General features: G+C 40.0%; 2 protein-coding genes across 9 annotated transcripts in view; one reads left to right on the top strand and one right to left on the bottom strand.

Moving 5' to 3' along the window:
- Positions 1-15776, bottom strand: part of ATM (ATM serine/threonine kinase) — a 157096-nt gene extending 141320 nt beyond the window's left edge. For 3 of the 8 annotated variants that reach the window (XM_005215785.5, XM_010812321.4, XM_024975300.2), the window contains exons 1-6: positions 15641-15776; positions 15315-15457; positions 9608-9702; positions 4922-5017; positions 4727-4839; positions 2101-2246 (exon numbers count right to left, since the gene is read on the bottom strand). In XM_005215785.5, coding sequence (XP_005215842.1) covers positions 2101-2246; positions 4727-4839; positions 4922-4993 — 331 coding nt within the window. In that variant the 5' untranslated portion in view covers positions 4994-5017; positions 9608-9702; positions 15315-15457; positions 15641-15776. Of the gene's footprint in view, positions 1-2100; positions 2247-4726; positions 4840-4921; positions 5018-9607; positions 9703-15314; positions 15458-15640 lie in introns of those variants that run through there. The other 5 variants (XM_010812323.4, XM_010812324.4, XM_010812325.4 and 2 more) reach the window with 5 other exon arrangements.
- A 245-nt stretch (positions 15777-16021) lies between these two features.
- The window catches only part of NPAT (nuclear protein, coactivator of histone transcription), a 53531-nt gene continuing 48862 nt past the window's right edge, over positions 16022-20690 (top strand). The window contains exon 1 of the mRNA XM_002692975.5: positions 16022-16160. Coding sequence (XP_002693021.2) covers positions 16124-16160 — 37 coding nt within the window. The 5' untranslated portion in view covers positions 16022-16123. The remainder of the gene's footprint in view (positions 16161-20690) is intronic.

The following is a 20690-nucleotide window of genomic DNA, read 5'->3' as shown; positions in this document are numbered from 1 at the left end:
TACAAAGTAAAACTCCAAAGAAAAAAAGTCTTAAATAAAAATATACTTTAAAATGTGATCCCCATTGCTAATTTTGCAATAGAAGGGTTTTTTTCACTTTAAAGCAAAATTCTAAGCTGCATACTTTTCTGATGGGCTACGAATGAGCTACAAGTATCTTTCATTCAATCATAAACTCTGTAAGACCATATTAAGATCTATTAAGAGCCCAGCAGTAGTAGCCAAGAACACAGATTTTAATAGATACAGAGCAAAAGCAGGTGCAAAAACATTTCAGTGTGGTTTTCTTTTGTCTATGGCTGGAGTCTCTTCTCAGGACATGGAGCTATTCACATGAAATGGCATCTCAGAGGAGACAGAAAACTAAATTTTTGCTAAAGCCATTGTCTTTAGACTAAACTTGCATCCTATCGTTCTGAAGTATCATTTACTAACAATTCTATATCCTTCTACTTAATAACATTTACCCATATTCAGCTTTTCTGATTCTTAAACTAAACTTGGCATCACAAAGCCACTTTCTGAAGAGTAAACAATTTGAGTCCAAGTTCCTAAACAAATATTTCTGCTTCTAGCTTTTCAGCACTGTATGACAACCATTTCCTTATAGAAAGCAATTTCTGCATTCTCGTTCAAATATATTAGCTTTTCAAAACATCAACCGTGTAAGTATAAAATGGGAGCTATGCGGCTCATCAGGAGCAAGAAAGAACTTGTCTTTTGTTTTTTATTTATTTATAATAAGCACGGTGCTGGTTGAGTATGGGTTCTGACTGCCAAGAAAGCTAATTGATCTTAGAATGAATTAGTTAAAGTATAGAATAAAAGATATCCAAGCCCTGTTCCACTCCATACCAATCAGAATATGCCTATAAGACTGAGTCCCACACATTTTAAGAGAGAGAATAAAACTGAAGAATATTTACAAAAGTGACACAAAAGTAGGCCATACGAGCTAAAGGAAGTAGGTTGTTTAGCTTATAGAAGAGGACCCAGGATATATCATGTCTAACTTCAATTATCTCAAAGGACATCATATTAAAAAGATTAGTATTTTTCTGTATTATCTCAGAAAATAGAAGCAGTAACAAACAGACAAGTTTTCCCTACTATGAGAACTACTCAAAGATAGAAAACAAAGTCTCAAAGGTATGTTTAATCATTGAGACTATCTAAGTGCCAGGGATATATAGATGGGATTCAAGAAAAATGGGTAGATGAAATAATTTTTTTTTCCAAGCTCTAACGAGTAGATTCCTGCCATGTAAAGTCCATAATTAAGGTCCTGTTTCAGTAGCCTCTGGAAACTCATTTCTAAACTGCAGGTGATAACAGAAAAAAAGGAGGATGTATTCTGTCTGCCAGCGGAAGCGGAGGCAATGGAGATTGCATTCCAGACCCAGCGGCCGCCAGCAGCCTAGACACCTGCATATGACAAAGGTATGGGGATCCAGGAGGAGCTGAGAAGTGCATTAAGTGTTCAGATTTGAAAGGCATCAAACCATCCCTCCAGCTACAAAAGCACCTTTGAAAACCATGACATTATGTTTAGAGTAAAACAAAAAAAATGTTGTTTAGTCACTCAGTCATATCCAGCTCTTCATGACCCCATGGACTGTAGATGGCCAGGCTCTTCTGTCCATGGGATTTCCCCAGCAAGAATACTGGAGTGGGTTGCCATTTCCTTCTCCAGAAATACTATCTTTTAATTCTTTCAACCCTGAGATTCTATCATTCTATGCTTATATAACAGGCTTCCCTTGGGACTCAGCTGGTAAAGAATCCACTGCAATGAGGGAGTCGTGGGTTCAATCCCTGGGTTGGGAAGACCTCCTGGAGAAGGGAAGGGCTATCTACTCCAGTATTCTGGCCTGCAGAATATTGTATAGTCCATGGGGTTGCAAAGAGTTAGACATGACTGAGCGACTTTCACTTTCACTTTTTCACTATGCTTGTATAAATTCCTCCAAATATTTGAAGCTATAATATTAAAAATCATTATATGTACTAGAAATCAGAGTTAGTACTCAACTTTTATCTCACCATATTCAGACCAAACTCATGAAACAATAACCCATTAAGCTAAGTAACAGCACTTACTTTTATTTGCACATTTGATGAAGTCCTTGACCAAGCTACTGATTTCTTGCATCTTTTTCTGCCTAGTGGCTTGTGTCGAGGCTGATACATTTTGTTTTGCTGTTCTCAGATATTCTGTTTCTTTCTGAATATATTTCTGTAAAAACCTTCAAAAAAATGAAATGGAATTCCAGAAACTTGTTAAATACTAACATTATTTTTTAATAGTTTCAAAGTGTTCTTCATGCCATCATAAAGAGCTTTTAAACCACACTTCTTCAAACAAGGTACACTAACCAAAACAATTACATTTCCAAGGCCAAGCCCTCAACACCAATTTAAAGTCTGGTCTACAAAGTTCTTAATCTATTAACTTCCATGATTTTCTACTGTTTTCCTGCTTGCTTTCTCATTTATCATCAAAAGCTTGCAATACAATTAAGAGCTCTCAATTCTTTCTCACCTCTTTCTGCTATTTAGTGCATGACATGTATGTGTGTGTGTGTGTGTGTGTATTACATGACCTACTATTAGGGAAATTAAAATGGAGGAAGTCTTCTCCAAATTCAGAAGCAACCGAGTAGGCCTGTCACCTGCTTCTGATCTGCCTGGACACTGCCTGGATTTCATACCTGCCTGCAAGCATAGCAAGTCAGGGGGCACTTGAGATAAGAAAGGAATGGATCTTGGAATCTCTTAAGCCCCTGAGGACCTGGCCAGTCCCCCAGGGTCTAAAACGTCTTAATGACTCACAAGGTGAAACCACATTGTAAAAACTAAATCAGAGCTTCATTTGTGCATGTAAACTGAAGATGATATCAGTTAGTGGCCTGGGATTATAAATGAGAGCCCCTAAAATAGCAACTTGAAGTCTCACCCTTGGGGTGGACGTACAGCCCAGGACCTTTTCCCAATTGGGACTCCAGATTGCTGTTAACAAGGGACTTCCCAGCACTGTTTAAGTCTGAATGTCGGTTGGCCCAATTTGGTGATGTATGTGCTGTTACTCTTCTCTATTGTTTCTATTTCTGTTCTTTTAATAACTGCAAGGAGATCCAACCAGTCCATCCTAAAGGAAATCAGTCCTGGGTGTTCACTGGAAGGACTGATGTTGAAGGTGAAACTCCAATATTTTGGCCACCTGATGTGAAGAGCTGACTCATTTGAAAAGACCCTTATGCTGGGAAAGATTGAGGGCAGGAAGAGAAGGGGACAACAGAGGATGAGATGGTTAGATGGCATCACCAATTCAATGGACATGAGTTTGGGTAAACTCTGGAAGTTGGTGATAGACAGGGAGGCCTGGTGTGCTGTGGTTCATGGGGTTGCAAAGAGTCGGACATAACTGAGCTACTAAACTGAACTGAAATTAAGTTAAATAATCATCTATTAAAAGTTGAACTTATTGATTTGTAACAAGTGATTTCTTTTGTTAACAAATCCTTTGAACCTAAAACAAAAGTAAAACTTTCAGCAAAATAGGAACCTCCTTCCTAAAGAGTTGGTAAGGTTTCTAGCCCTAATTTAAATGAAGTCTGCCTATAAGATATTCATGATTAGCTAGAAGTGTTAGGTACACAGATGGCCTACATGATCCGCTAATGCAAAATATTCATCTTTAGATAATAACGGTATTTGTAGTAGGCTTTTCTGGGGACTCAGTAGAAAAGAATCTGCCTGCAAATGCAGGAGATGTGGATTCAAAACCTGGGTCAGGAAGATCCCCTGCAGAGGAAATGGCAACCCACTCCAGTATACTTGCCTAGGAAATCCCACGGACAGAGGAGCCTGGTGGGCTAGACTCCATGGGGTCACAAAAGAGATGGGAATAAGTGACAAAAACAACAAAAATTATTTGTGGCATCTGAAATAAAGTAAGGAACCACAGGAAAAGAAGTGTGTATTTTTCATGTTATCCACAATGAAATCCTCAATGGTATGTCTAGTGTCAAATAAAAACTAAAAAATAAAATAGATTATCTATTCTAAACACTCAAGAATGAATATATACTCATATTTCACTAGACTGAAAATGTTCTTTCAAGTTTATCAGTATTCTACGTTACTTTAAAATACTTTATCTTTCCTAAGTCTTACCACCTATTTCTAGTTATGAATGGATTTCATAACTGAAAATTATGCCTTTATATAAAAGCATCAATTCTGTTTGCCACTCCAGTCAAGTAATGAATTGTGTCTTTCCAAAGCATGAGTTTTGTTTGTTAACTGAAATCATATGGAATTTTTCTAAAATTCCTTTTTACTTTTTTATTATGTTTATACATGGCAGTTACTTAGAGCAATATTTAAAGATGTCAAAGTTATAAAGGACTTAATATAACTTAATTTTATTCTATAATTTGAAATAAAGTCTTATAAAAAAAGTGATATGAAAGAAATTCTCATCTTGAGTGAGATATGTCAAAGACATTTTATTGAACAAATAATTCAAAAATCTTAACTTTTTTATATGAACATCCTTTAAAAATTATGTTTCAGATAAATATCGAGCATCAATTTCCTATGCAAGGCACAACGATATACAAGGAGCAAAGATAAGTTGACCTCTATACACACAAAAATATCACAACAGAAATAAAAAGGAAAGAGAAAAGTAAGACAGAAAAAAAAAATTAGAATCGAATACCTAAAAACAGCATCCCAATTCAAATATTTCCCTTGTTTGGAATCTGAATGGTGATCTAAATGTCGAACAGTTTCAGGATCCTGAATCAGGCGCTTAAATTTCTCAATCTCTCTCTGAAAATGAAAAAGAACAAAATAATGAGTTACCAATCACACATTCATTTCAAAGAAAGATTAAATTTAAGTAATTTACTACCCTTCGCTCTGTAGCTTTATCAAGTTCTAGTTGACGGCAGCAAATAAGCAGATCATTAAGTGCTAGACTCATGATTCAGAATTTCAGAAAACGTATCTGTAAAAAAATACATATATATGTAAAATTATTTGATTGTGGTATTATATAGTTAGATCTAACTATAACTAGAGGCATATTACAAAGCATAATGATTTTTCTTAATATTTCCATATTTAATGATTTTCTTAGAATATATCAAAACAAAGCCTTAACATGCAAATGTATTGAAGCTGCAGTAGGATAAAAATAAGAAATGTATAATTTACTTTATTGTTTTGAGACCTCTTCTAAGAAACATGACATTTATATTAAAATATAAAAGATGAATAAAGAAAACTGTCAGGCAAAGAATAAGGAAAAGAGCACTTGAGGATTTAACATTGACTGAACTATTCAAAAGCACCCTTTTTTATAGATAGTGACTTGCCATTTTCCTGAACCAAAACCTTAAATTGTGTTTTCGAATTGATATGTTAAGAGGTTCTCAGAGCTAGCACTTACATCTCAACTGGATTTATGGTTCTCATTTAATACATAAAAATAGAGGGAAATGATACTATTGTTATACAAGGAAATGAAGGAAATTACATGCTCTAGTGACAGCTTTGTAAATGTCAAAGGTCAACTATAGCTTACTCTATACCTTAATGCCATTGCAGTAGACTTCCTTTCAGATTTTTTGATATACTCAAACCTTTCTTTGATAAACTTAAAAAATAATCTTTCAAGAAAAGCACTGTTTTAGTATTTCTGAGCCTTTTTACAAAGAAGCTTCATTATTAGTAGAAATGTTTATAAACAAAAAAAGCAATGTCCCTATGTCTGTCTATTATACCTACACTACATATACATCTCAAGAGGAAAAAAGGAGGGCTGAGTCCTTTCCCCATCTTTTCACGTTTAAGTTCTACTCAATCTTTCAAGATTAAGCATATTTTTCTCCCCCTGCAATACCTCACAGAGTCTTAAAATTGGGAGGAATTGAGAGACCATGTCCAAACTTCCTATAAAGGAAGAAATTTCTCCAACAAAATACTACTGTCTCTTTAGACACTCAGAACTACCTCTATTGGCAGATAGCTCTAGTTGTCTTCTCCATTTATATTCAACAGTTGTTTTGATTCCTTTACCCCTCCTTTACAGTTACAGTAATAAATGAGTTATTACAACCTCCTTTCAGTTCAGTTCAGCTCAGTCTCAGTCATGTCCAACACTCTGCGACCCCACAGACTGTAGCACACCAGGCCTCCCTGATCATCACCAACTCCCGGAGCTTGCTCAAACTCATGTCCATCGAATTGGTGATACCATCCAACCATATCATCCTCTTTTACAACTTCCTTTACTGTGCTGTATAATATAGGCTGTTGATTACTTGATAGCCATTTTCATTTGACTGTATACTTCTTGAAGACAAGAACTGTTGCTTTCATTTTTCTGTTATAGTTTTATCAAGAACTCTCTCTTCTTGCTCAATCTTAGTTTAACCCCTTTTGAGTCAATAATGAAAATAAAATTGGGATTCTAACCAATGAAATGGTTTTTCCAGTGGTCATGTATGGATGTGAGAGTTGGACTGTGAAGAAAGCTGAGCGCCAAAGAATTGATGCTTTTGAACTGTGGTGTTGGAGAAGACTCTTGAGAGTCCCTTGGACTGCAAGGAGATCCAACCAGTCCATCCTAAAGGAGACCAGTCCTGGGTGTTCATTGGAAGGACTGATGCTGAGGCTGAAACTCCAATACTTTGATTACCTCATGTGAAGAGTTGACTCACTGGAAAAGACCCTGATGCTAGGAGGAATTGGGGGCAGGAGGAGAAGGGGACGACAGAGGATGAGATGGTTGGATGGCATCACCAACTTGATGTATATGAGTTTGGGTGAACTCTGGGAGTTGGTGATGGACAAGGAGGCCTGGCGTGCTACGATTCATGTGGTTGCAAAGAGTCGGACACGACTTAGCGACTGAATTGAACTGAACCAATGAAAACACCTTAGCAACATCCAAAGAACCATACAGGCAGGTACCTATATTGCTAATATGTTATTTGTAATATGAAAAAAATGTATGCTTACTGAACATGTGACACTTTCAAGACATGGTAGCTCTAAAGTGTTTTTTTTAAGCTGTGTTGACTTTGCTTCTCCCTATACATCTCTCAAAGATTGATTATTTTCAAGAAAACAAAATAGTTCAGTATTATCTATATAAATAGGAAATGTTCCTTCACTGATACAAGCAACAATATTTACTTGGCAACTACTGTGTTCAAGGCACTACGCTAGGGGTAGAAACTTAAAGAACAAATCCTACCTTCATGGAGTCATAACTAGTTGGGGACAGTAACAATAAACTAGTACACTGATAAGTCAATGCATAATTCCAAATTGTAACATATGCCTCAAAGGAAGCAAATACTATTTACGGCCACCAGATGAGAAGATCCAGCTCACTGAAAAAGACCCTGATGGTGGGATGAGGGCAAGAAGAGAAGGGGACAACAAGGATGAGATAAATTGGATGGCACCACAGACTCAACAGACATGAGTTTGAGCAAATCTAGAGATAGTGAGGCAATGGCACCCCACTCCAGTACTCTTGCCTGGAAAATCCCATGGACAGAGGAGCCTGGTAGGCTACAGTCCATGGGGTCACTAAGAGTTGGGCACGAGTGAGCGACTTCCCTTTCACTTTTCACTTTCCTGCACTGGAGAAGGAAATGGCAACCCACTCCAGTGTTCTTGCCTGGAGAATCCCAGGGACAGAGGAGCCTAGTGGGCTGCTGTCTATGGGGTCGCACAGAGTTGGACACGACTGAAGCGACTTAGCAGCAGCAGCAGCAGAGATAGTGAAGGACAGGGAAGCCTGGCGTGCTGCAGTTTATGAGGTCGCAAAGAATCAGACATGACTTAATGACCGAAAACAACAAAAAAATAAGTAAAATTTACTTTTTATAAACTACCAAAGAAAATGTATCAGAGGAGCTTACAATAAAGCCAAGATCTGTATGAACTGATGCCAATCACAGAAAGAGTTAAGAGAACCAACATCTTAGAGAAGGAGACTAGCCTAGCCAAAGGTTCCTAAGATGGAAAAGGCAGAGAATGTTGGAGGAACTTAAGATAACTAGAGGAACTAGAGTAGTTAGCTAGAGTAAGAGCATCACTAGATAGAGTTTAATTCAATTAATATATTAATCCACAACAATTTAGGTTCCAGTCCCAACATGCAACTGGTATGGATACATATTTCTTAAGTAATAGCTTCTGAATTGGCAAATCCATTGTCCTTTGCTGATCTCAACCAAGTTGATCCCTTTGCATAATTTGACAATGATGTTTATAACTGATCTTCCTGGATCTAATTCTGCCCTTGGCATGCCATTCTCATCTTAATGGTAAAAGTGTGGGCTCTGTGGTCAGACTGTACTAATTCATATCCTGGTCCTGCCACTTAAAAGCTGCATAACCTTGTTGTTGTTCAGTTGCTCAGTTGTGTCCGACTCTTTGCGACCCCAGGGACTGCAGCACAACAGCCTTCCCTGTCCTTCACCATCTCCCAGAGCTTGCTCAAACTCATGTCCATTGAGTCGGTAATGCCATCCAACCATCTTGTGCTCTTTCATCCCCTTCTCCTCCTGCCTTCAATCTTTCCCAGCATCATAGTCTTTTCTAATGAATCAGCTCTTCGCATCACATGGCCAAAGGATTGGAGCTTCAGCATCTGTCCTTCCAATGAATATTCAGGGTTGACTTCCTTTAGGATGGACTGGTTGGATCTCCTTGCAGTGCAAGGGATTCTCAAGAGTCTTCTCCAACACCACAGTTCAAAAGCATCAATTTTTCAGTGCTCAGCCTTCTTTATAGTCCAACTCTCACATCCATATATGATTACTGGAAAAACCATAGCTTTGACTATACAGACCTTTGTCAGCCAAGTAATGTCTCTTTTTAATACACTGTCTAGGTTGGTCATAGCCTTTCGTCCAAGGAGCAAGCATCTTTTAATTTCATGGCTCTGTAGTCACCATCTGTAGTGATTCTGGAGCCCAAGAAAATAAAGTCTGTCACTGTTTCCATTGTTTCCCCATCTATTTGCCTTTACATGCACTTTACTTTCTGTCTGGAAGGCTCCCACTGCTCACTGCATCCCAGTAGCTGCCACCTAGATGGGTGAAGGTCTCTCCTTTTGACTCCTTTCTGAGGATTAGGCCAACCAACATTGTGTGGGCACAGGCCAGGTTGTGTGGGCACAGGCCAGGCACTTAAAAGCCACTATGGTGTCTGCCACATGAAGATACCCATGTGAGGATAAGGGAGTCATGGAATGAATCACACCACAAGGGCATCTACCCCCTAGCAAGACAACTTCCATGCTTCATGTTAGGCACATAGTGGTTGAATCAAAACATAGAGCCCATCGTCCGCTGGCCACCGCCTCCCCAATAGGATTGTAAGCTGGATTCCTCAGCCTATCTTCCCTGTTACTTTCACTTCTTTCCTTTTTAGTCCAGATTGATTTACAGGAGTCTAGGTGTTGCCTCTGAGCCATTCTAAGAGTGCCCTCCACACTTCAGGGAAATGCCAAATGGTGAGTCAACCATGGTCACTCCCGAGAATCTCTTTCTCTGCCTGGGTCACACGGTACCTTAGCTGAACCGTTCTCAGGGGTCACCTCTCACTGCCCGATGCACCTGTTGAGACGGTCAACCATTTTGTGCCATCAGTCGCACGGAGAGATCACTGGAACAAAAGAGACGCCTTTCTGTCAGCTGGTGACTCTCAGTACCCCCATTCTATGGCATGAAGGCTAACAGTGGGTTCTGGTACGTCCTGGGAGCCTCTGTCTCAGACTCACCCCTTGGCTACATTCTCTGGAACTGGAAAAATTTGACCCTGCAAAAGGCCTAGACCCAATACAAACTGGGGGAACAAAAAAAATATCCTCTGAATGAAACACTAGATTGTAGCAGAATCCTTCAACTTGATCTCTTTTGCCAAAATCAGGGAAAGGACTCAGAGTTTCCTTATGTTCAGTCCTTCATGGCCCTTAGAATCTGGATTTGAGGGACTCATGCTACATGTGTGTTTCTGTTGCCTCCCTATCCCATCCCCCTCTGCCTCCTTCTCCATCAGATTTCCTAGACAACCCCTACTCGACCTTTCCTATCCCCATTTGATATCTATTGTTGGAGACTAGGAAAGGATTCTGAGGTTCCCTTTGGTCCAGGTCTTTCTCCTATATCCAAAAGCTTGAGGGATCAAAAACTCTCCTGAACATTCTAGAGAATTCCCTTCTAGCTACTCCTGTCTCTCAGGGTGGGGAGGGACCAAGCTTCCTTCCCTACCCTTGCAAATTCCCTTACTCCTTCAGATTCTTCTGATCAAACAAGACCCCACTTCTCCCAGACAGGCAATCCAATATTTTCATCAGCTGTCTGTCTCTGACATGAGAGTCAATTTGAGCACTATTTGGTCTATATTTTAGTTATAAAACTATCATTGCAGAAAGGAAAGATGACTTTTTGACACGGATGGCCGTATATTGTTTAGACCCTGGAGAAAACTGGTTAAAATGAAATTTTTTTCTTGGAAACTTGCAAAAACAGTTCTTTTTGGATATGCAATTAAAAACAACTAGCTTGTTAAAAAGGCCTGCCTAGGGAAAACTTGATGTTAACCCTTGCCAGGTCTTTGAAATACACAGCCCACTTTGCCTGAGACCTCAGCCTTGGTCAAATTAGAACTTCAAGCCAAGAAAAAAAAAGTGTCAAAGAGACATTTTAAATCTCAACTGGAAAACTATGAGATCTCTATCTGTCCATCTGGACTTACGTATTTCTCAGTGTGTATATTTTTCGATAATACTGAAGTTAAGATATAAATGAGCTCTAATTTAATTGGCCTAAAGAAAAGTAATTGCTTACAAATCAAACAATTCTAAATACAAGAGAAACTTAACTGAATGAATCTGACGTTCACGTGAGCTGGGAAATATTCAATATTAAGTATCTAGTATTAATGTTTGTTTGCTAATCTAATATAGACATGTCAAGTCATTAACATTAAGAATAATGTTTTCATTGTGCCTAGGTTTAACATGTTAAATAGTTATATTGTATATCTGTTACATGTTTGTCAATGAGGAAAATATCTCGAGTAAAGAAACTTCTAAAAAATAATATGCAAATGATATGAGCTTTTAGATAAACTCTATTAGGAATAAATATACTTTAGAAATGTCTGTCTAAAATAATCTCTCCAGATTTTGGTAACCTGAATGTCTACAGTTGTGCTAAACTAAGTGAAAGAAGTTTATTGAATACCTAGGTCACTTCCAAATAAGATTCTGAAATATTCATCACTGAATGCTAACTTCCTTTTACAGAGAAACTAAAGAGATTTGGGACTATTCATAAATATGTTTGGTGCTACTCTGAGATATTTTCTATAAGAAAGCAAAGGTTTTTTTAGAAATTATGCTCACCAATCTACAGAATGCTAATATAAAGGTCAGTTCTTGGTTGCTTAAGCAAAGTAGGCTGAATGTTTTTAATAAAGAAGGTATGAGGAATGAAATTGCATTTTATGAAGGGAAAAGGAAGTAAGTCTGACTTACAGGTGGTTGCTTCAGGATGGGAGAACAAAGTAATGGGTACAGAAAGTGATAAGAAGTTTTGTGGAAAGTGGACCCTGAGAAAAGTTTTGTGCATGGTTAGGACTAAGTTTAAAATAAATTTAATTTGCTTTTAAATGAATTTAAATGCTGGTGCAAAAACTTAAATTTGGCCTTTCTCTCTGTTAAGAGGACATACTTTCTTCAGAAAGTATGTCCTGCTTCCAATAATAAATTTAAGTTTCTTTACCTCTTAATTGATCTGTTTTATATTTGCCTTTGAAATCCTTTTTGCTACTTTGGCTAAGTGAATAACTATTGTTTCACAGTGACCAATATGAGCCTATCTGACTGTTATAAACCCTTTTGATATTTATTGACAAAACTTTCCAAATGATTTGACTTTTAGCTAACTTTAGGATGCTTCAGAGGGCCCGTGAGATGTTCCAAAAAGAGATACTAAATTACTTGGGTTCATTTGACATGTTAAATTATATGAGAAGTACTGTTGGAGGAATGATGAATCATCTCAGGTTATATTGTATGGTTGATGCTTCTACTGCAGATATCCTAAAAATTATGTGGAATACATGAAAATCTGATATGTCCTGGTAAAATGTCAGTTATAATTCTAGTTACCTACCATGTTAAAGTGTTACATGTCACAGCAATGACCAGGTTTCTTTGTCAATGGCAAGTTAACCAAATTTTAAACATGTCTTCTGTAGTTTCACTCTGATGTCTTTGCAAGAATACTGCTACTTCAAGATTTATGGAAAAGACTTTTCTAAGGTTAACCAAATAAACATATTTTATTATTAACAGTAAGCTGGTACCAGACTGGAATTTGGTCGTCTCTCTCTGTTAAGAGAAAAAGTTTTCTTAGAATACAGCTTTTGATCACAGATTGTGAATTTCTTTGCCTTTAAGTGATTTATATTTGTTTCTAAAATCTTTTGTTCTTTTGTTAAATAAGCATTATTTCACCATGATCTATAAAAATTATGGTAGATGTAGACAAAGCTTATTCTGTTTCTGCAAAAATTAACCCCTGTCAATTTAAAACATGGCAATAATCCACTCAAAGAATGGTCCACTCAAATCCACCCTTTGAGTGTACCACTCCACTCAGAGTCTACACAAAGACTCAGACACAACTGAGTGACTGAATTGAACTGAGTCTACTCCTAAATTGGGGAATTAAAAATTGGTGAATAGCTGCTAATCAGAGTCAGGGCTAAGGTAAATCCAAGATGACCACTTGGATTTTCCCAGGTCCCTGACAAACCTCATTTTATTTGATGAGTTAAAGCCTTCTCTGGCTACAGGGTTAATGTCCTCACAATAGAGGAAAAAAAAAACAAACAAACAAAAAAATATGCTTCACTGAATATTAAGTTCTAGCTTTGTTTACTAAGGTCTGTTTACTAAGACTCACTTCTGAGATAGTTGTTATATCGCTAAAAGGCTTAATTTGATTGCCACCAAGCTATAGTCTGCCTAGTCAAGGCTATGGTTTTTCCAGTAGTCATGTATGGATGTGAGAGTTGGACTGTGAAGAAAGCTGAGTGCTGAAGAATTAATGCTTTTGAACTGTGATGTTGGAGAAGACTCTCGAGAGTCCCTTGGACTGCAAGGAGATCCAACCAGTCCATCCTAAAGGAGATCAGTCCTGGGTGTTCATTAGAGGGACTGATGTCGAAGCTGAAACTCCAATACTTTGGCCACCTGATGCGGAAAGCTGACTCATTTGAAAAGACCCTTATGCTGGGAAAGATTGAGGGCAGGAAGAGAAGGGGATGACAGAGGATCAGATGATTGGATGGCATCACCAACACAATGGACATGGGTTTGGGGGGACTCTGGGAGTTGGTGATGGACAAGGAGGCCTGGCGTGCTGCAGTTGATCAAGTCACAAAGAGTTGGACACAACTGAGCAACTGAACTGAAGCTATAGTCATTTAACAACTAAGTCAGATGACCTGGGCATATACCATGCTATACCTAATGGAAGTTCTTGACTTAAATTCTTACTTATGATCTTACTAACAACTGCTGCTGCTGCTGCTAGGTATATTATATTCTATGTCACCTGTTTCAGAAACTTGTTTCTTATGTTACCAAATGAATGACTAAGCCTATGATAAAATGCTGATATGCAGTTCCATATGAGATCAACTATTTTAATAATGTAACTCTAGACACGGGAAGAAGTAACAGGAGGGAATATTTTCCTGGACCAAGAGGCCAGTAAAACATGGATGGTCCAGAGACTTTTGCTACTCACAAGGCCTGGTCTAGTAACAGTACATTGAGTGACCTATCAATGGAATCTTCACTAGACTTGGGAATGAGCCTTCCCCGCATTGTGGGACACAGTGGCCATGAAATGCCTCCAAAACACGGTCAAAAATGTGGCTATGAAGGGGACCTGCTGACTGGACGTTGGTAATTGCCAGATGCCTCTACAAAAATTAAATCATGACCACTGCAAGCTGCTGAGCTTCAACAGCCCCTAAAAGAAGTTCAGGGTAGAGATCAGAAATAAGGCACTTTGTGTTCTGTGAAAAACTGGAAGAACAGGCCTTCAGATAGTCAGATGTTTTCAGGTCAAGATTTTTATGAGCCCAAATTCTTGCATCCTCTCATACCTAGAGAAACACTAACGTTACGGACCAATGTTTGGTCTTGGTTCTCCTGGTGAGCCCCTCAGCAGTTTTTCTACTTCTTTTAAGCTTTAGGCCATGTTTCTTTAACTTTCTTGTTAAGTTTGTTTCTTCTAGAATACAACAAATACATCTCCAAATAGTAATACTAGAATATCCCCCAACCAACATCCAGACAATGCTGGAACAAGCTGCCTTATCATTTTGTGGACTCTCACCTCCTTCTGTAAATGCACCCTGACAGAAAGTGGGCACTGGGACTCAGGACCCCACAATGTCCCTGCTCGGCTTGAAGAAGCCAGAGTGGTCATTGCCCCATTCCCCAGTGACTTGTGTCCCTGCGGCCTGAGACAAGGATAGGGTAGGTAGACAGGTAGTCGTGAGCAGGGTGTTAACCGGCCAAAGTGTGGCCCATAAATAAAAAGAGGGGGGAATGTGGAGCCCTATACCAAGGTCACAGGAAAAAAATCTCTGGAACTGACCAAGCCCCATAGCAACTGTTGCCATGACCCTCCGGATCTAAACCGGCCAGTACCCTAACCCCATAATATGTAAGATACCCACCCTACTGTCCATCCTATAGCATCCTACTGCTACTGCTAAGTCACTTTAGTCGTGTCCGACTCTGTGCGACCCCAGAGATGGCAGCCCACCAGGGTCCGCTGTCCCTGGGATTCTCCAGGCAAGAACACTGGAGTGGGTTGCCATTTCCTTCTCCAATGCATGAAAGTGAAAAGTGAAAGTGAAGCTACTCAGTCTTAGCGACCCCATGGACTGCAGCCTACCAGGCTTCTACATCCATGGGATTTTCCAGGCAAGAGTACTGGAGTGGGCTGCCATTGCCTTCTCCTATAGCGTCCTAACCAATCATCTAATGCCACCATTCCAGTGGGAAGTTTTTCTGTCTTAAGGCTATGGAAACTGGCTGTAAGCCTGCAAAAGCATTTGGCTCTCCCCTGAAATGGCCAGCTGTTTTAACAGCAGCTCCCACTCTAATAAAGTTTATCCTCCTCCTCATTCTGCCTCATGCCTCGAAATTCTTTTCCAACCCCCACACAGACCACGACACTTACCACAGGATAAAATTACCACAGGGAAGATAGTACACAGTCAGCCGACAGTCAGAATTTTGAACTGGAGAGTGATTCCAAAGCCCAAGCTGTTAATCAGGAGACTGCAGTTTAAGCCTCTACAAATTGCTCGGTGATTAAAACTGCTAATTATAAGAGGGGAGAAAAAGATGATTAGTCAAGCCAGCTTCTTCGGCGGCCCTACCGTTGGACTCGGCCGAAGCGGAATCTCTGTAAGCGGTGATGTCCGCAGCCTACAAGCCCGCTCAACCCGCCTCCCCCAAGGCCCGAGCCGGCTGTCCAAGCACTATTTGGCTTCCGGATCAAACCTGGAATGATCGCACAGCGTACGTTTCCAAAGGAAGCACTAAGGCGGACTGGCGCCGGGGCACCGTCTGCCCACGCTGGCCAAACACGCACGCTCTCCGCTCCCAAGACTCGCTTCCCCAAACACAGCGCTCATCTGAGGGAAACGCGCGTGCGCCCTGTCAGCCAATGGCGTGCGGCCCTGCGTCCGCCGCTCGCCCTCTAGCGCCTGCTCTGCCTCTCTGCTCCCGCCTTCCCGCCCCGCCCCCATCCAAATGTGAGGGCGGATGTGACGACAGCTCCAAGTAGAACGGAGGCGGGTTTCTTTTCGGCGCCTTTCTTTCTCCGGCGGAAGCGATTGGCTGGCGGGGAGCGAAAGAGGCGGGACAAGTTGCCGCGGGTTCAGTGCCGCCACTGGAACTGGGAGATGCGGCGCAGGGGCTGTCGCTGTGTTGGTTTTTACCCGAGTCTCGTCTCTCACTACGGTTTCTTCTGCGGCTTCGATCATGCTGTTACCTTCGGATGTAGCCCGGCTGGTATTGGGTAAGCGCCGGCGCGGGAGGGAGGGGTACTGGATCATGCTAAGCCGGACGGAAGGACCTTTGGAGCCAGAGGTTTTTCCCAGGGAGGGGAAGCTTTGGGGCTTTGCCTCCCCACCTACAAGTTCAGACTAGCGGTGAATCTTCTTCAGTGGGAGGCTCGGGCGGTTTAAGTTTCTTTATATGTGAATGCTCCTCTCTTCCGAGACTCTCTGGCGAGGGGCGGCTGAAGAGAAACTCCGGGTGGAACACCTGAGGCCCGGATTTGGAGGGAAAGTCAGGCCTGCACATTTAATTAGAATCCTGCAGGGGAGTTGCCTACGTGATGGATGGACTGCGTGTTCTTCAAGCTTGGGCTCACTTTCCCGTGTCAGAGCTGGGGCCGAATAAGGAAAAATAAAAGACTTCCCCAGCCACCTAGCTTTAGCGAAGGACCTTCCTGACGGCCTTCTCATAACTTGCCTTTAGAGCGACGAATTTGGAACGAATGAAGTGATCCTGCCTCTCTGTCCCCCAACCTCCTGCAAGAAGTCGTAGAATGTAGAGGTGTGAAACGCCAATTTCATACTTTTAAGACAGCAGCAATTCCTTTTTTTTTTAATTAGCAAGACTTTTCACTGGAAATGCCTTCCAGTTGAACGTATTCTAGTCCTAGTTTTTCCTCAGTTTGAAGAGTGACACTGCCAGTTGTCAGGGTGTATTGTCTGTGCAGGAAACGGGTTTTGTTGTTTGTCCCCTGAAAGAATAAAGAGTATTGTATTGCTGGGAATGAGAGCCACATAAAACTCAAAACCGAGCCAGATTTACAGACATCATATGTGAATGGTTAAATGGTAAACATTTGTTCTAAAACTTCCCTTGGTATCCAAAGGCCATTACTAACATTATTTTACTGTCAGAAAAATTCATTTCTTATTCCCTTTTTAAAGTATTCTGCCCTGTCCAAAAAAAGAAGAAAGTTTTTACGCACAGAATCTTGACAGGCACATTTTGCAGGAAACTTTAGAGGGTAATGGTTCTAACCATCTGTTTTTGGAGAAAATAATCACTTAAATTTAAACTCATATTTTGTTAATGTTTGGTTAATATTTTGCCCACTTTATCAAAACTGAATATCAACAGTTAACCTACATCGAAAGAAGAAAGCTGTCTATCTTGTAATTGTTATATTAATTAGGCTTATTTGTAAACAGATCCAAAATAGACTTTCACAAAATTCACAATAAGACTGACATACTTTATTATGGTAGCTGTCCTATTTGCTTTGTGGGATGTTTAGCAGCATCCCTGGCTTCTATCCGTTAGATGCCAGCAGGGACCCAGTTCCCGCCTTCACCCAACTGTGAGAATAAGTGTCCAAATGTTGCCAGTATATTTCCTGAAGGGCAAGGACCACTGGCCTTAAGAAAGCAGTACGATTTTCTAACTGGAGTAATTTAAACAAACTTGTGAGTATTCTCCTAGACTTCCTTTTTCTTTAAAAATGGATAAAAATTACAGTCATTGTTTCTTATCCTAAAATTCTTGTCATTCACATTCCATTTTTATTGCCACCAGTCCTAACAGTATGCGTCCCATTTCTCCTTTGGACTGTTTTCATAGTTTCTCATATAGTCTTGTAATTCATCTTATTTGTGGTTACAAAAATCTGCCTAAAGCATTCACACTACACCTCCAGTTCTAATAGTTGAAAGAGCTGTGCACTTACCAGAAATTTCAAGTTGTGCGAAAGAATATATACTACCAAAAAAAGCAAATATCACCACTCTTGCTTTTTTCATTTAGCATTATCATGTCACCACGGAGATCTATGAATCACAAAACTTAGTGGCTTAAAAATTAACAGTTTTATTCTTTGCCATGATTCTTCTGTCAGTACTCCCTCCCTCTCAGTACTCCTTCACTCCTTCTCATTGTTGCCCCTTTTGTTCATCATGTTCTTGCAGCAAATCTTTGGTTGCTTAGTATGTTCCAGGCACTGTGCCAATTGCTAAAAATAGAGTTCTCCCCTTAGAATTTACATAATTAGGTTTTTTACCCTTACCACACATACCAAAACACTTTCCTAGACCCCCACCTCTTATTTTATCTAATGCTCTATGTTACCCTTTTACAAGTCAAATTTATTCAAAGAATAAGCTCTGCTTAGTTACTGTACTTCCTTACTTAACTTTCATTCTTCAACATACTACACTGACTTTTATACCTCACTACTCCATTTAAATAGCCTTGCTACTCGGCCATATCCAGCTATTGCCTTGCTAGAATTTCTTTAAATATTGTACAGGTCAAAATATATACGTCAAAATGCCATTTGTTGTTTCTGGGCCACCAGTTTTGGTTTTTATGTCATACAAGGTATTCTTCGGACCTGATCCTACAAGTCTCTTTTGCTTGATCTCAAGTTCTCAACATATGCCCTATGCCCCAGGCATTCCAAACTATTTGCAGTTTCTCCAGATACTCTTGTTAATGTATTTTGTTCCCTCTGCCTGCAATGTTTTTCTCCTTCTCTTCCTAGTACACTTGTATTTAAGGTTCAGGTCAATTGTAATCTCAAACTGTTTCCAGCAGGTACAGTTAGTACTTTCTCCTTACATGCTCTGGTGGCATTGTAGATTACTTGTATTATACTCTCTTTGTTTTATTGTAGCTGTGTGTTTACTTACTCTTTTTTTTTTTTAATATGAAATTTAACCCTTCATGCATTGGAGGAGGAAATGGCAACCCACTCCAGTGTTCTTGCCTGGAGAATCCCAGGACGGCGGGACCTGGTGGGCCGCCGTCTATGGGGTTGCACAGAGTTGGACGTGACTGAAGCGACTTAGCAGCAGCAGCAGCCATTTTTACAATTCTGTGGCATTAAGTACAATCATATTTTTCTGTAACCATCACCATCTCACTTGTAGAACTTTGCCTTCCCAAACCAAAACTTACTTTTTGACCTATTTAGTATTCTTTGTTTGTGCATGCTCAGTCCTGTCCAACTCTTTGTGACCCCCATGGACTATAGCGTGCCAAGGTTCCTCTGCCCATGGAATTTTCCAGGCAAGAATACTGGAGTGAGTTGCCATTTGCTACTCCATTCAGTATTTTTATTCTAGAATTAATGTACAGGCTTCAAGAGTTGTGGGAGGCCCCAAACTATCTGTAAAGTTTTATGTACAGGTGGGGCATTTTTTAGAGGTAAGGTATCCAGAACTTTCTGTAGATTCCTAAATAAATTTGTTCCTTTCTGTATGAGTCAGCATCCATTCAGGAAAACTGAAACTAATCTGAGTATTTAGCATGGAGGAATTTAATGAAGGAATTGGTTACACTGGTGAAAAGCTAAGAAAATGAGCAGCTTACATGAGCCAACCTGGAGGGCAGTAAGCAGGAAACCACTCTGATATCAGGAGGACAAGTAGAGATGAAACCCAGAGGCTGGTTTCACTATGTGAAAACTAGAAGGTAGACTTGTCTTATATGGGAGCAGTAGTAGAGGAAGTTCTACGAGGGTAAAGAGGAAATGGGAGGAAAAAACCATGGCTCCTAACAACTGCCCTCCAGTCTCCCACTGGTGCTTCCCATTGATGGAACCCAGTCAGAAGCCAGCTGACATGGAACCCAGGAAATTGTCTGCAGGGGGGTCAGGTTTCCTGAACTCCAGTACAGAGCAGGGGAAGCAGGCAGAGTAGATTTGAAGGCAAACAACCAGGACTGGCATACCCTGCAAAAGTTGAAGAGCCACTGGTTCTATTCACCTTTGCATCACTGTATCACTAAGACATAGATATTTAATAAATATTTACAAAGGTGTAGCTGTGATCATGACCTTCCCCTTTGTCGACTGAATAATATCTGTCACTTATTCAGATTCTGTTATTTATTCATAATCATATGTCATTGCTGACATTTACAGCATTTTATGATCCTCACCCCTTCTGTGTTTTCAGTTGTATTTCCAACTGTTCTCTATCATAGATTCTGTGCTTCATTCAAACCAGGCATGTTCTTCAAACATGTTCCATATATGCTTTCCATCAGCTTGGTTGACTCATCTCTTCCTTGAAACGTGTGTAATATTCCCCAAGTCAGTTTATACTTTCTCTAGCCCCTATAAAATAAGTCTAATTGTCTTACCACCTTTGCTTTTTATTACAGTTATTTGCATATATATCTTCTGGGTCCTTGTAGACTATAGCTTCTTTTGGAGAGATTTTCTTTGTTTTTGTGGATCTAGTAATATAAAGCACTGGAAGTTAAGTCTTAAGATCTTAAGAACTTTACTGGCAGTCCAGCAGTTAAGACTCCACCCTTCCATTGCAGGGAGCACAGTTCCATCCCTGGGCAGGGAACTAAAATCTCACAAGGTGCATGGAGGGGTGGTGGGGATGGGGGAATCTCAAACTACTGATATTTTGAGGAAACTATTACAATATGTAAAGGAAATATTTTCAGATAAGGGGATTAGCTCACTCTTGGTTTCTTCATCAGATGCATCTCTCTTTATCTTTCCCACTCTATAAATAAGAGAGGGCGGAATCTTGGC

Source organism: Bos taurus, chromosome 15 (genome assembly GCF_002263795.3).
Source record: "Bos taurus isolate L1 Dominette 01449 registration number 42190680 breed Hereford chromosome 15, ARS-UCD2.0, whole genome shotgun sequence".
In the NCBI taxonomy this organism is placed as follows: domain Eukaryota; kingdom Metazoa; phylum Chordata; class Mammalia; order Artiodactyla; family Bovidae; genus Bos; species Bos taurus.
The sequence above is the reverse complement of the archived record's forward strand: the minus strand, read 5'-3'. Positions and strand labels throughout refer to the sequence as shown.